Source organism: Agelaius phoeniceus, chromosome 2 (assembly GCF_051311805.1).
Source record: "Agelaius phoeniceus isolate bAgePho1 chromosome 2, bAgePho1.hap1, whole genome shotgun sequence".
Lineage (NCBI taxonomy): Eukaryota > Metazoa > Chordata > Aves > Passeriformes > Icteridae > Agelaius > Agelaius phoeniceus.
In genome coordinates this window covers 101291208-101308066 of record NC_135266.1, presented here as the reverse complement: position 1 = coordinate 101308066, position 16859 = coordinate 101291208, and the positions used below count along the sequence as shown (strand labels likewise).

Below are 16859 nucleotides of genomic sequence, written 5' to 3'. Positions count from 1 at the left end.
CACAGGAATAGCTTTGGAATTTTTTTCCAGCTGCAAAACCAAAGCAAATGGATCATGTTATATGATGCATCTATTCCCAAACTGGATCAAGGAGCAGAAGGATAAGACAGAAATGCTGCTAGTGCTGTAGTACTCTTCAAATAAACCAAACACCACAAAAGCCCTGTGAGTTTTTTACTAATATTTAAAACAGTAACAATGCCCTGACCCATTTCCTTTGCTGTATAGAGTTAGTCTGTGTCTGTCCTACAATGCTTACAGATAGACAAATAAATTGGGATTGGTGAATATTTTTGTTTTGTGTTTTATAGGATGAGATGACTGTCCCTATGCTCTAGCATCTTTATGTGCCTCTCTTCACAGAATTCATGGGGCAGAGGGCTCAAAGTCCTCTCATACTCCTGCAGCCCTTTAGAATAAGGACCAATTCCTGCAGGCCTGATGACAAGTGTGAAAGAAATTCTTGATTATTAAAGGCTTTTTTCATTCTAACATTTAAGCTGTAAGTTCTTAAAATCTAAAAAGTTTATTCATGCACTTCCATGGTTTGGAGGAGATAAGAGAAATGTGTAGTTTCAGCTGTCTCTGAGAACCTGAAAAAGCCTTTATTTCTGGTACTAAACTGTTATCCAGCAGTACAGGAAGCTCACAGTCTTGGGCTTCATGGAACAGAGACTCAGTTACTTGGAATCTTTTAGCTTCTTGCTGGAAAAGGCTCTGTGCTCTGCGAAAGAGCAAATACAGGATGAGAACAGAATTCCTGAAAGGCTTGTGTGCTAGACTTGCAGCTCTGAACACTTGTTTTCTCTTAGAATTTCTGGCCCTGATAGAATTCTGCCACTGTGGATTAGTGCCTTGAGGTTTAAAAATGAGGCCTTGAGAGATCCAGCCTGGGCTGCTGTGTGTTTGAGATCCTCTGTTAAAGGGGCAGCTGGAAGCATCCTGGGGGACCTCATTTTCTCCCATGTTTCCAGCCTTGAGGGGAGCCACAGATGCTGACAGACCTGTCAGCATTTGGTAAACAATACCTGCTTTTTGCCATACTCTTAAATTAAGCCAAGTCATTCAAGTAATTACTTTTATCTAGTGCAAAAATGCATGCTCACTGATAATAGATTGATAGACTTGTACACAGAGCTGGTTGGGTGGTGGTTGGCTTTTTTGTTGTTTTGGGGGTTTGGGGTTTTTTCTTGTTTGTTTGTTTTCTTAGGATATTTAGAGTTCTTTATCTTTGCCTTGGATTGGGAAGGTATCAAAGAAAGTCAATTATTCATTAAGTTCTTGGTTATTTGATTAGGGATGAAACACCTTCAAAAGACCCAGGTATGTGCTTTCCAGCATGAATTTTCAGTCTATAATCTTGCAAGTGTTAATGAACTATATTTGGCACATTTGTTAGCAAAGGAGTTTAACAGCTTAGCCAACTCTGTTAAAACAAAACAATTTTCTGATCTTACACACACACAAATGCTCATGGCTAAGACACCTTCTCCATGTCAAACTCATAGTCTCTACATGAATGTTATAGAAAAGATATTTTGGAAATAATTTTTTATTGTAGTGAAAACATACCATCATGTTCATATGTATACACACACACAAAGAAAATATCACTGTATATTCACTGAAACACCTCACACTCAGTGTAACCAAGCCTCATATCAGCTTGTGCTCAGAAAAACACCTTGAAAACCTCCGTGATCCCAGCTGCCATCCCCTGCTGCACCCAGCAGGAGCAGCACCAAATCTCCCAGGGCTGGCAGCTGAGCTGCACAGAAACAAATCCCAGGCTGCTGCCCACCCTGAGCCCAGGAATTCTTGCTCTGATCACAGGCCCTGGAGTTATGGGATGGCTCAGCCATGGTGCTGCAGGGCCACGAGGAGTGGGCTGTGCCTCAGACGCTGACAGCCCCCGTGCCTGCCAGCAGAACTCTGTCTCATAACATCTGCTCACAGTGTTCAGCAGCACCATAATATTTCCTGCTGTCTGGCATTATTTGGCTTTCAGTGGTTTATATAAGCATTTCTTTGACAGATGTGTGGCTCTGATACCCATCCCCTGCCACTCAAGGCAAGAAGGTACTACACAAGTGATCCAGTGAGGTTCTCCAGGACACGCAGAAAAATTGCATTGAAATAGTCTGTTGTTTAGCTAAGCTGCCTAAAGAAAACCAAGTAATTCTCACTGTCACTTAACTCTAGAAAGTATCAGGTGGCTGTTGGCACATGGGGGCCGAGAACTACAGATGTTATAGAAATAAATCACTTGGCCTTTTTTGCTAGCACAAGCTAATGTGGTTGTAATTGATGGCCTAACCCTGACAGCTGTGTTAATGACTTTAACAAGAGACCTTGGGGGACTGAACAGAGTCCCAACACAGCTTAACATATAGTCAGAACTCTCTTCATAACTTGAAGATAAAATTCCATTTCTTGATTTGGAAGTCCCCCTCTCAATTCAGCTATTTCAAAATGCTTTAGGCTTCTTCCGTTTAAGGGATTCTATGCTAATTCCCAATAAACTAAGAATAATTTCAGGTTTTCCCTTCCCCACAGGAAAGTGCTGACATCTACCAAATGTGCATGGACATAAGGACCTAATTTTGAAAGGGAGCTCATGGCAGGCTACTGCCCAGTTCAGTAATTTCAAATATTAGTTGGCTGAATTCAACACTGAGTGAACACTAAATATAATATAGATATAAAAGAATGGGCACAAATGCCAGCATAGTATTTAATTATTAAAACTAGTCATCTTTCTATTTCAACAACTAAATCCATTATGAAAACAAGCTGGGAAGGAAACACACAACAGATAAATAATGCAATTAACTTACAAAATATGAAACAAAATGTCTACATACAAAAAAAAAGTAAAAATCAATGTTAGCCACTTAAGCTTCACAGAACATTTGTACAACAGAAGCCCTTCTTGTGCCCCAGCTTGTGTGTCTGCCAGAACGAGCTGGAGAATCACCCATCCTGGCTTTAAAGACACTGCAGTGTGCTGCAGAAGCACTGTCCTGCCTGGCCAAGGCTCCCTGTGTCCCAGGGAGAGCCCTCAGGGGGCTCAGTGCTATCCTCTGCTTCGCTAATGCCAGGTAGCAAAATGTACATCAGGCATCTGTACAGTAGAAAAGCTTTTCCAATCAGGTTTTGTTCATGTCTGCTTTAAAATTTTGTGAATGCTTTAAAATCATGCTAACATAACTCTAGCACAAAAGTTCTCCCCTACAACTCATTCCTTTGCAAATCAAATATTTCCTTCTGCTAGTGTTTTATATCCATAGAATTTCCACTGGAAGCACCAGTGAGGGGATAAAATGCCAGGCAGGGATTTCCAATATGCATTTTATTTTGGTTGTGCATGTACCTTGTCTTATCCAAGGAGATTTCTTTTTGCCTTTGTATACAAAATCTTTCAATGTCCATTTTGAAGTTAAAGAAAAATGAATTTTTGTAACCTCTGCCACTTCTGATTGCCTCTTATAAGTGTCAGTTTACACGGAAAAGCCAGAAGAAATTGAGACAAACAGACATCTGTACATTTTAGCCATTCATGTAGAAAACATCTGTATCCATCCATGCAATGTTAAGACTATAAGTAACTTTGCAGTTACATCTGAGCCCGTTGCTGGGGCAGCAAGGTAGCATTTATCTCCCACGTGTATTCTATCAATTTCTTTTTTTCTTAAAGCAGCTTCCTAAAATGAAAAACAGAAAAGCAGTGGTTAAGTTCATCTCTTTCAAACATTGGATTCAAGGCTTATACAAGGCAGCCCTTACTGCTTTCCAGCTGTGGAAAATCTAGATGCTGATCCTTTCCGAGATGAAAAAATTAACCACTGACATGGAAAAATGGGAACTGCTGTTCCTTTCAATTAAAAAAAAAATATTGCTGAAGATCTGGGAACATGAGATTTGGCTACTGTATATATTTTTAATAGGAAGCCAAGGAACTGTACCCCAGTATTGTTCGAAGTGACCCAGCAAGTTGTGGTTTGCTGCTTCCTACAGCAGGAATACAGTTCATGCTAACAATTCAGTCTTTGAGGACCTTCCTTGTGCTTAGCTTTCATCAAAGCACACAGCTCAGATTGGTTAATTGTTTGGAATTGTAAAGTTTCTGTTACAGCTGGTGCCCACCATACCAGACATGACTGTACCAATGAGATCATTGTACTGTCTGGTGCTGGTCAGTTGCCAAATCTTGAGAACTCAAGACAACCTAGCATCTTTGTTTAGGCTTTTTAAAATTTCTGGTTTTAAACAAAGCACGGGGCAATGAGAATTACACCAGAAGAATTAATGAGATTCTGTCTGTGCTTTCACAGACCTGAATTGATATCAGAGCTCTGACACCCATTAACTCTGGATTCCTCTTCACTGCCTTTTCTTTTACCCCCTGGGACTTCTGGGATTGTTAAATACTGTAAAAGGGTCGAACCTCTTTGAAAATAATGTTGAAATCTTAGTCTCTAGTGTCCTAACATTTCTAGAACCTTAAAAAATAATACAGTAATGTAAAGGCCACAGGACAAAACATCAAAGGAGTTAGTTATCCAGACAAGACATTTCACTCACATTTGATGCTGCCTGACAAACTCTGCAAACTGGCGGTCTTTAGCGTAGAGCTCTATAATTCGAATTCTGTCCTGAATTTCCTGTAACACAATAAAAAGAATTGTAAGTACATAATTGAAATCAGAATGCTACAGAAATAACTGATTTCTGGGTTTTGGGAAATAAAGCTCCTAGGTGTTGCTATTTCAAAGAGTGGAGCTTGAAATTGGGCACTCCAATGCTAAAATTATTCTTTATTTTCTTTATTTTATTATAATTTTTCCAATTGAAAAAAAAAATAAGTGAAGCACTTATTTGACTTCAGTAATACCTCGCTTTCAAAACAAAACCAGGGTTTGTACAGAGTGTAGCATTTCAACAGGCTTTCACAAAACCATTTGTCTCTCAGAGATACTTTGCCTACCATTCAGCCTACCAGCTCTGTACTGGATTCACGCCTCTCACAGTTGCTTAAGGATCTGTGGTTAGTTCTGGGATGTAAATCCCTTCTCTTTAGCCTCCTAGAGTAAACCTTGGATACTGTGTATACAGGAAGAAATGAGATGTGATCTAACTTGCAGGTTATAGAAAGACTTAAACTTTAAAAACAGTCAGAAGACACCCAAAACAAAAGCATCCAGTGAAAAGGCCTGGATGTACCAATTTTTCACTGTGCAACTTCTCTTACATAAGAGAGTTTGCTTTAAAAGGTAAATGTTGTGTCAAGTAATACATCAAACCTCCCCAGCTCCCATGAAGTTACCTAAGGGGTCAGCTCCTTTATTATGTGAAATTCATTACAGGTCAGAACAAAACCATAACTGTCTCTAAAAGCAAGCAGGGAAAGCAAGGTTTTCTGTCTTCTTTTAAGTAGTTGCAGCAGCTGCAAACTTTTTATCTGGAGCATAGACACTGGGGAAAGATCGGGCCCACCTCTGAGGTTAGAAGTGTGGAATAAGCTTACTGTTTCCATGATCTTTCCCATGCTACTATGAAAACAAGGTCATTTACCTCCTTAGTAAGCTCACTGTTTTCATAAATGTGCCTGATCTCTTCACTGCTGTAGTCTGTGGATGTCTCTGCACTGGTGGAACTGTAGGACGTGAGCTGCGGATATCTCCGGTAATAATGGCTGTAGCCAGTCGTGTCACTTTCATACATGGGGTTGTATTTAACTGCATTCTCAATGGACGAGAGGCTGTCACCCTGCCTGGGGGAGCAATAAACACACTGTGAGCTTCTCTGCGGCCTGGCAGGGCAGCAGATAGACTAAGGAAGCCTGGCATTTGGAGGTGCCTGTACGTCCTGGTGCTTGCAAACCGTGTGATATAAGACTTAGGACAGAATTATCCCCATTGTAGCCGGTGTGTTTTAAAATATTAGATGGTGTCACCTACCCCTGGGAGTCCCCAGTATCACTCTTTGTGTACTGATCTCGAAGGGTCCTGGCCAAGAAGAAGATGACAGCAGACGCCACAAGAAGGAATCCTGCCACAGAAGCAATTGCAATGCCCACAACCAGTGGCTCAGACACGTATTCCTCACAGTGCTCCCCTCTGTACCACCAGTTCTCTCCCACACGGCACCTGCCACAAAGAAACACAGGGAAATTACCCACCAGCAAAAGCTTTGGTTAATGTATTTAAGTGGCTGTTATGACGTGCCCTCAGTTAAATCACCCCAAATAAATGTCTTTGCATTGTCCAATCACCAATTTTCTTTATTATTGTTATTATTATGGACATACTTTTTGGTAGATAATCATGTAACAGCTTGGGTTGAAAGAGACCTTTAATGGTCACCTAGTCCCCTGTAAGGAGGAGGGATGTCTTCAACTAGATCAGGTTGCTCAGAGTCCCATCCAATCCAGGGGCATCTACCATCTCTCTGGATAACCAGTTCCAGTGTTTCACCACCACCACTGTAAAAAATTTCTTCCTAACATGTAGTCTGAATCTACCTTCTTTTAGTTTAAAATCATTAAGCCTTGGCCTATCACAACAGACTCTGCCAAAGGGTTTGTTTCAAGCCCCCTTTAAGTATGGGAAGGCCACAGAAAGGGTCTCCCAGGAGCCTTCTCTTATCCAGGATAAATACCCCAATAATGGAATTGAATGAAGGTAGGAAAAATAGCAAACGGGTAATGCTTTTGGGGGGGAAAACACCTGTGCTTTATGAAATTTACAGTACCCTGTGACATGTTAAAACTGGAAGGTGTTTAGACTGAGGAAAAACTGCCCTGATTGAGCCTGGTATGTGATATACCACTGCAAAGGTAGAACTGGAACAGGCTTGGTTTCAGATACTTAGCTGCTTCTGAGTAACACTATCACACAAATATTTAAATGTATGATGCATCTGTGATAATATCCAATTTTCAAGTTTTAAAACCATTTTTATTTCTTCTGTTAACAGTCTAAGATTGACTTTAGAGAAGTTTTTAAAGTTCTAGGTGAACTTTAAAAAAAAAATCACATGAAGAAACATAAATAACTACTAGTAGCAATACTATTGTTTGTGGTCGTTTTCTTAATTTTTGTTGATAAGCACATTTAATTTTTAAAAAATAGACTATTACATTGTTTGAAAAGTAAAAAGTAAAGTGCTGTGTCAGGGGCATCACCAACTTGTCTGCATCTTGCACAAAGTCTTTTTGATTACCTGCACAATATAGCAATCCTGTATCTTTTTTTTTAAGCAAATATCTGGGGCCTGTTCCTTCATCCTTTTATGAACCCACATGATTTTTCTCAAATGTGCAATGATTTACTTTTATGCTTTTTTCCAGACCAAAAGCGGTATATTTAATGTATTTATGCACTATCAATGTGATGTTCAGGTATAAATTTCTGTTATGGAATTACCTCTGATAGGTGACATGACACTATCAAACACTTTGTTACTTGAAAAAAACCTCTGGAGGTGAATTCTGTCCCCAAAGGCCAATAAAAGTGATTTGAACAACCGAGCATGTTCCGTTACAACCTCTATCCCTTGTTAGTTTTATTTTCTGATGCTTCTGTTCTATTAATTTCTTACTGTCTCATTTATTATATATACATAGGAAAACTAGTGTTAGTACTGCGACTTGCACTGAGCAGCACACCATGAATGATAATCACAATCTACTCACTTGTTACACAGTATTGCACAGAATTTTGGACAAATCTTATGGAATGCTACAACAGAGGGGACAATGGGAGTTTTCATCCAGGAAGCACAACTTCCAGCAGCAGGGTGACCTACCTGCAGATGGCCCCTTGCCCAGGGCTTATGTCACACTTGCCATCGTTCAGGCAGAAGTTTGGCTGCAGGTCACAAATGCTGTTGCAGGGCAGCCCATCGATGCTGAGGTAGCCAGGGTTGCAGACACACTCAGCTTCCCCACTCCAGCGATTTACCAAACATTCAGAGAACTCGTTGCAGGCCTGGAACTTGCAGGGATCTGCTTGCTCACCTGACAATACACAGAGCAAAAGCTGTTAATGAAAGGGGAGAGCCTTAACTGAGACAAGGTGCTGGCTGCCATCTTCTCTAATGGTCTCTTGATAATCCACAAAAATCCAGCGTGCACATTTCCTGAGTAACAAAAGGTTCTGCTGAGGTGAACAAGCACTAGCAAACATTCCTCTGTCTGCACATGCCGGTGGCATGGCTAAGACCACCCAAAAACAGTCAAAAAAGCAAGTATAAAGTAATCTTTTCCATACTGGAACAGACATTACCTCCTATTTTTTCTGTCTGCTGGAACTCTCCCTTACAAATGAGTAAACCACAGGTGATCTCCAGTATTTCTTGCTATGGAACACCTAGGCAGCATATGGAGAAGGGCAGTGGGATTTCAGGCACTCGCCATCTGCTGTAAGGGGATTTGCCTTTTTGTCTGCAAGGAGCATGAGCTTGTAGCATTCAAGACATCTCACTTGTATCAGGCTTAAGAGGCTGGTATACAGTTAAACAATCGATATCAGAACATTTGACATGCTAATTAGACCATCATTATAAGAGACCTATCTGGGAAGAACAGCTACCATATGCCAACCGATCAGCACTCCTATTTTTCTCTAACCTCAAAACAGGAGCTATTTCTGGGTTGCTTATGTGGTAAAGCACTGGCTTGGACAGGGGAAAAAACCAAAATGACCTTTTCCCTGTATCAGAGAAGTGAAGCAAGAGGGCCTGTGACTTTTTAGTGCAACCAAGACCTTACCCCAAGCATGAGGCAGCAACTGTTACCTGTGCAGATGCCCACCTGGCAGGTAAACTGGCTACCACCTGTGGGAATAACCATGTGGAGTAAGTTCAAACCACACATGCAAGTAAGCACAAGAGAGATGGGCACCACTGTTCTCCCTGAGCTGTTCTCCTCCTCCACTCCCCAGGTTAAATACAGGGGCATCATGCAGAATATTCCATGAGTTATTTTTTCTCCATAAATCTATATGGACCCCATATAGCTTTCTCTGTCTGGGTCCCACTTTGACGTTCATTTCTTTAGTCCCAGAGCAGATTTTCATTTGTTTGTTTTTACACTATGAAAGACTGTCTTTCTAAAGCCCAGCCTGTGAAGAGCAGTGGGCAGCCTCTGAGCTGCTGGGATCCTTAGCACTTAAACCAGAAATTTTTCTGGATCCCTTGCTTTAAGCTGCATTTTCCTGCTGTCCTTACCCGATTCAACATCCAGGGAGTATTTATCGATGGCCAGGTTCATGGTGTGATATGCAGTGTTGCAGAAATCTTCCAGGATCATGTACACAGCGTTGGTGACATTCCGAGGCACAGGTTTGGCAAATTTCATTCGACTGTTCACCACAATGCTGCCATTTCTGAAGTTCAGGATTTCCAGATTCTGGAATCCTGTCAGATTTGACTGAAGGTAGGGCACCAGCTGCAACACAGAGGATATGAAAGAAAAGCTGAATATTTGAGTCTCTCTCTACTTGAGCCAGTTGTACTGTTACTGCAGCAGACAATTAGAGTCTGAATGATGTTATCCAAATCCTACATCAAGGGCATTAATCTTTACCCAGCTGAAGTCTGTGCTGGCAGCCTGCCAGGAGCCTGAGTACTTCAGGCAGTTCTTAAGAGTATAGCAATTTGCACAGTTCTCAGGACACATGTGCTCTCCCTTGATCTAAGTACCTGGAATACTTGCCATTTCACAGGGGTTTTCCTTCAAGCATGTCCCCCTTCCCTCTCTCTGCTTTTCTTCCTTCATCTCCCACAAGAGGATGTTTGTTTCACCCAGAAGAGGGGAATTCCCCAGTTAAAATTTGGCAGTTATTGCTGTGTTACTCCTGTGAAGCTTTCCAAGTCATCAGTCAGGTTAGAAACTGCTTAATTCTCTGAGCTATCTCTTACTTAGGACAGGTTGAATGTGTTTCAGAAAAGTTACCTGCTCACAGCCCAAGTTTTCTTGCATGTTCCTCCCTATACACTAAATACAGAGCACTCTGGAAGCAAGTAGGAGGAGTGTAGTAGTGACTTCAGCTACACTGCTGTATTCATTGACACCAACAGAGAGAGACTATTATCTGAATAAGAGATGAACAGCATCCCATCATCCATTTCCAGAAGGAACTTTCCCCACAGAGGGACACAAGTCTTATATGTAAACACCAGTTTTGAGTTGCTCTGTGTGAGGGATGACTAAATATAATTTACCAACAGTTTTTGTCTATCTGGTAATGGACATTTATCACAGAAGTGACTCTTACCAGCTCCAGGAATCGCTGCTCCAAGGCTTTGTATTCAGGGGAGTTTTTATTAAACAGGTCCTCTGAAAACATCATGTTGGTGACCCGAAGGCTGAAGAACACAACAAGGGCTCGGGATGGGACGGTGCTGCTGTAGTGAGTTTCATGTGTGGCCCAAGCCACACTGGCCATCTCTGTGGACTGGACATGAGTGGTTAGCTCAATGTGACTTTCAGTCATTGTCCTTCCCTCCTCAGTCTGCTCAGGAGAAAATTGGGCGGTGCTAACATGACCCAGGTCTACTGAAACATCCAGGACTCTCGTTGTTTCATCTCCCAGCTTTGTTGAGGTAGCCACAGACAATGATGGTGTGGATCCCAGAGGAGGGAGGTGGGACGGAAGCTCAACGGTGCTTGTTGTTATACTCACTGTTTGATAATCCATAACAGTGCTGAAGCTCATGGAAATATGTGTGCCATGGTCTATATCATCCTGTCCAGCAAAGCCCTCTAGGGCAGGGGTGTGATCTACTGCAGAAGGAGCTGCAGCTGAACCTTGAGTAACCATTGCTGGCATTGCTGGTTGCACTGTCTGGTCTAAGGAGGTTTCTAGTGCCCTGTCAGTAGGCCAAACATCAGCTGGTTCCTTCACTGCTGATCCATGGGTGTCTTGGTCTGCCAGTGATGAATCTAGGGCTTGCTGCTCTTCTGTGGAAGCATCAAGTTTTACCACAGAAGGATCTGCAGTCAGAATAGTTTCTGAAGAAATTGTGTCCAAGTGTCCTATTGTAGCAACTTCCATTACATCCGGCTGCTTCACTGTGAACAGTTCTTCTACCACTGCCCTGTCTTCGCTTTGGTGTTCAACTCCTTCAGGGATTATGTTCTGGCCTACACTGGGCTGCTCCATACTGACAGTCCCTGTAGATGTATGGACACTATCTTCCACAGACAGATCTATATGTGATGGTGAGACAGGGGCCTCTCCAGTTGGCATGACAAAAGAGGAATCATACATGCCCAGAGTTTCTGTCTGTGTAGATGGTCCCACAGACGATGGCTCTTCTGTCTGTAACAGAGGTACTTGCAGAGTTGTAGTCTCTGGAAAGACAAATATTTCAGACTCATCAAGGAAATCTTTTATATTGACTATCCCTTCATTCTCATCTTTGGAAAGATCATAATCTAATTTATTACCAGAGTTAAGAATATAGTCTAAAATCATGCCTTCAGGAATATCCTCAGTTTTGATTAATAAAGACTCATTGTCATCTTCAAGCCAGCTATCAGGACCAGGGTAGAAAACTGGTTCCAGAGTTGCTTCTTCCCAAGGCCAGATACTTGATTCCATTTCTTTTCCTGAACCATCAAAAGCTGAACCAGACCCATCATCATATATAACTCTATCTCCAAGAAATATATCAGTTTCGTCTTCCATAGGGGGCACTTCTAAGGGAAAAGGAATTTCTTCCACAGAGTCTGCACTGTCACTGCCCTCAGGACTACCTTGGATTACTTCTTCCTTCTCTTTAATATCAGTCTCTACAACTGATGAAGAGGCCACTGTTGGTGCAGAAAGCAGAGGGACTCCATAGTCATCGGTAGATGGAGATTCTTCAGGCACAAGGTGAGAAGGACTTAAAGGCAAAAGATCTTCAGATAGTCCAGTATCTTCAAACATTAAAATTAAAAACAAATTGACAATTAGATGTTGTTTGTGATAAAAAGTGTCAAGTTTCACTAATTTTATTGTCCATAGATCTGTGTTCCACATTTTCCATAATATATCCTGGCCTTTGTATACCAAAGTCATAAGGACCCCTGTTAACCTCTTCCACTTTCCATTCAGATATTCTATGGGCCAAGTCAAGACATAGAAAATTACTTCTATGCTATTTAACAAGTGCCATGTATGTAGCATTTCCAGGTATTATTAGCTATCACAAGCATTTTACCTTGGTAAATAGCTCTTGGATACATGCACACACAAAAGGTAAAAACTGGCAGAGAAAGATACTCAATTTTCAGACTTTTCTGAAAACTCATTTCAGTGAACTATAATTTGGGGAGTATCAGGAAATACTTGTATCCAAATTTAAGCTTCAGTCAATAGCATTAACTTACCATCTAAAGAACTGGGGGCTGAAAGCCATTCCAGAGAGTCCACAGAATCATGCTCTAACACTGGTACAGTGACTAAATGACTAGTCTCTAAATTCTGCCCATCAGGCAAAGAAGTGACATCAGCCTCTGAGGAAAGTGGAGCTTCAGGTGCCAAACCAGGCTCATGGTCAATGTTCTCTGGTCTTGGCTGGATTTCATTGTCACTGGCCTGCTCACTGTCTGAGCTGGAATCTGGTTTGATGTGATCAAAGGGCAAGGCGTTGCTGACAGTTGACTCATCTGCAGAAGGACGTTCAGCTAAAAAGGTGCTGTCCTGGAACACAAAGCCACTGTTAATATTTCCACTATTACAGGGGAAACACTGACTGTCTGCACTGGGCTGGACACACAGAAGGGGTTAACAGCAGGCAGGGGCCAAGTGAACTCAGACTACTGCCTCTGAGGGAGCAATGCACAGCAGCAGGATGAGGGGCAAATACAGACCCCTGCTAATCTTGTGCAATAGACATGTAAGATGCACATCCATCTGACAAATGGCATGTCCAGTCATGTCCACCAAAAAGGGAAAGGAGCCATTCTGATTGCTTGGAGTGAAGAACCCCTTAGGGTATTAAGAGATTTACCATCTATGTCCAACCCCATCTCTTTTCCTGTGCTGAAAAAATCAATCTGTCCATCTTCAACTAAATCAGAGATAAATGTTTTCTGCCTTCCTAAAGCATGATGAGGTTCTAACAGCTGTTATTCATCAGCCACACAACCAATACAGTAATTCTAATATTTCAGTTACTAGATACATGAAACAGTGTAGAAAGTGGACTTCAATGGATGCATGCCCAGTTATCATTTATTGATATCTTTTAGTTTGTGGGTATGAGAACCCAGGAGAATAACAGAGACCAGAACGTAATGAAGAGCATTTAGAACCTGGAATAATAAAGTCTCAAAGTCAAGATACCTGCCCAGAAAAAAAAAAAAATCTATCAGCAGTAATGATAAATAACAAAGTGCATGCAGAATGAATTTGAGAATTATTTGAAATGTGAAAAAAAAAATTGTTGTTACATCTCCAATTTCCACAACGTTTACTTACTATTCCATGTCCCAATCATTAGTTGGTTTACAGTTAAAGTAGTTATCATATTTCATCTTTGACTATTAATCTCCTACTATGGTGTCTGATGAGGTAATCATATTAGAAAAAGGCAATAAAGATAATAAGTTATTTGGTCAAGGCTATGAAAGCAAGCTGATAGCCTAAAACTCAGGAATTAGTGTTCTACATGGATACCTGCCCACATATAAATGCTGTGCAGCAGTGGGATATGGACCAAAAACCCTGTAGGGTATGAAACACTGCCAAGCAATTTCAAGAAGCAGCAGTTTGCTAAGGGCTAACAAACTGCCAATGGTGACAAGTAAAGTTAAGTAAAGTTACAGTGGACACAGGTTTCTGTAATTTCAGTTCAAAACCACTGTAAGAATTTCTGTAGTTCACTATTCCTGTCAAATCTCTTTCTGTTGCTTGATCAGCAGGAATAACAGGAAGAAGCCAAATACTTTTCAATTTGAAATTTTACTTCAGGCTGAAATAAGGGTGAATTAAATTTTCAGCTTAATTCAAACTGCATTTGAATGCTTTGGAAACAGGCCAGTAAAAGTACTTTTTTTTTCTTAAATTACTTGTTTGCATGTAATGATCATATTTAAAAATGCCAGTTGTTATGCCACCACAGTCTCATCAAATTTTTTTAAATTATATGGTGACAATCAGTTGAAAAGTATATATACCATAGAGACATGTGCTCCAGCAATTTTATTTTTGGCAAGACTAGCCACTATAAATAAAGCTGTAAAAAGAGTTACTGTACAAAGTTAGAAATAAATTACACATATAAATTCAAGAAAGAATGAATTAGGACTACCAGCAATTTCTCCTCAATACATTTATTTAATGTAAGCTTTTAGTTGCCAGGGATTGCACCTCATCATTTATTTGAATGTGGATAAATGCTCCTATGGCAACTAACATTATTCAAAGATTCTTGTTGCAGGGCAATATATTATACTAACAATAATATCATATTGGCTACTTCTGGTTTTCACCAATGTAAAAGGCTTACAAATATGATAGATGGCTGTAAACACAGAACCCTTCTCCCCAATTTTTCATTTTCTGCTGCCAGAAAGGCATTGTCCTTTCCTCAAGCCAGAGTGTTCTACCTTTTACAACTCAACATAAACAAGAAAATACAGATTTCAAAAATCAGACCTGATTTTTGCTTTACTTTTAAAAGTAAAACTCAAAAGAATTAGTTGTACCATCTTGTAGCAATTGGATGGTGAAATCATGACAATCCCATGTAATGTCATAATATTGGTAAGTTAATATAAATCCAGCTTATTCTCAAATCCCCTGGGGAAAACTATAGCAAAGTTCTTTTCCAGAGGTAACAGTTCTACTTGAAAGCAGCTACTTGAACCATAAAGGTTTGACATCTGTAGAAATAATTGATTGATTGTGTAGTGTTTAAACATATTTAGGATTTTCTTATATTTATCTGAAGCTACTTTGCAAATTACCTGTGTATTGTAGATTGTACACAGCTGGTTTGGGGATATACTTAATACCTTTTACATAATCAGAGTTTTTGACTGAAGCTACAGAAGCCTTTATTCACAGTCATGATTAGAGAACTATTACTTCCACAATTTTTTGTCATAATAACATTTCCAAAAACTGGTAATTCTTTGTCTTACTAAAATAAACATCTACAACATTTTAGACTAGTTAGAGGTCTCCAATAAGATGTCTCCAGTAAAGAGAAAGCCCTTTTCTGAAAGCCAGCTTAAAGTATTTTTTATCTACACCATGTTTAATCCATTATGGCAAATCCAGATGAGTTTTCATTTTAGACATCAGTGAGTAGTTTTTAAGATTCAGCAAAAACTGTCATGAAATTAAGGACATTATACCTACATCCATTCTAACAATATTTGCATTCTGTGAAAATAAATTTTGCTTACATAAACATTTCAAAAGCTGGCTAAAATTAAATGTGTCTGTGTTCATAACATTATCTCATGATGGACTGAGTGAGAACCTTCCATCCAGCACAAGTGGATCTGGATTTTAGGGTGTGATCTGAGGTCATTTTTTGTTGAAAGCACATCTGTGTTACAGAACAGAGTGGAGAGCAGAAACCAACTGCCCAGACAATGATTCAGCACTCAGAAGATCTCTCTGTTGGCAGAACTGACTGACTTGATCTCAGCATTGCTGGCACCTAACTCAGTGTCTTTGCTAAAGTCCCTTTGCACAGACATGGTCAGGGACACCAAGTCTCCTGTCCAATATAGAACTCCAGACTGTGCCTTGGATTATTCCAGAGGGAGTCAGAGGAGACAATTACAAGAGACAAAAAAAAAAAAAAAAAAAAAAAAAAAAAAAAAAAAAAATATATATATATATATATATATATATATATATATATATATAACTAGCGTCAGTGTCATTTTCCTCTCCTGGTATTAGGAAGATGGACATAATTTAAAAACCAAATTGAGAACTTTCTTTGAAATAAATACAGTGACAAAAGGAGCTTATGACACTTAGCATTTTATCTCTTCTAGCAGCCAGCTGTAGGATTAAATCTATTTCTTCTTTCCAAAGAAAGGCAGTATCATGGAAAGAAGAATCACCTCTTTAGAGATGTTTATAATCAAAATAAGATGATCACAGCAAACTATTGGGCAGCAGACACTAGAATTATCACATGAGAGGTTTCATCAATTTTTACTCCAATATAAGGTGTCCCTTCATTAGTACTTGCTCTGCATGAACAACAGGATAGAGAAGCTCTGAGTGTTGGCTACAATTCTACCTTGCTGAACTAAGTTGTTCAGATGTGTCCAAAGGCCACTGCTCAGAACCATACTCACATCAAACTCCGGGCGCTCCAGCACGACTGGGTGCTCAGTAATCCAGGATGAGTCCTCTGATGTGGGGTGCAGTATTTCCTTCACTGTGGAAATAGAAACACTTGGGATCTAAAGGCTGCAGTCACAGTGTGAGGAAGTTGTGTTGGAAGACCAACTAAAAAACCCTCTCTGGTTTCAGATTTGTAAGTAAAATCTTGTCAAAAATTTTGCCAGAGAGATTTTGTTTCTGGAAATGCCTCCAAATCACTGACAGGAAGTGAAGGGGAAAGATAAGAACAAAGGGGTGTCAGCACTCTTTCAACACCTCTAGCAGGATCACTGAATATTCAACAATAATCTGGGTATTCCCTTTGTGCTGCCTAAGGCCAACACAGAGCTACTAAATTGAAGGTCACCCTGATGCAATGTGCACCATGTGAACCACATTTCTCCCTTCTATTCCTATTAATTTTTGAAAGTATTACTGAAACTGCACACCACAAACCTCAGTTTAAAAATAAAAATTAAAATAAAATAGGGGGCTAGGCTAATGGAT

The 16859-nt window shown here is 40.2% G+C and overlaps 1 protein-coding gene across 1 annotated transcript in view; it reads right to left on the bottom strand.

Moving 5' to 3' along the window:
- Window positions 1-1556: 1556 nt before the first annotated feature.
- IMPG2 (interphotoreceptor matrix proteoglycan 2) overlaps window positions 1557-16859 on the bottom strand; it is a 54767-nt gene continuing 39464 nt past the window's right edge. Inside the window, exons 12-20 of the mRNA XM_077174415.1 lie at window positions 16325-16407; window positions 12383-12695; window positions 10281-11929; window positions 9232-9451; window positions 7810-8020; window positions 5961-6149; window positions 5575-5773; window positions 4585-4664; window positions 1557-3704 (exon numbers count right to left, since the gene is read on the bottom strand). Coding sequence (XP_077030530.1) covers window positions 3692-3704; window positions 4585-4664; window positions 5575-5773; window positions 5961-6149; window positions 7810-8020; window positions 9232-9451; window positions 10281-11929; window positions 12383-12695; window positions 16325-16407 — 2957 coding nt within the window. The 3' untranslated portion in view covers window positions 1557-3691. The remainder of the gene's footprint in view (window positions 3705-4584; window positions 4665-5574; window positions 5774-5960; window positions 6150-7809; window positions 8021-9231; window positions 9452-10280; window positions 11930-12382; window positions 12696-16324; window positions 16408-16859) is intronic.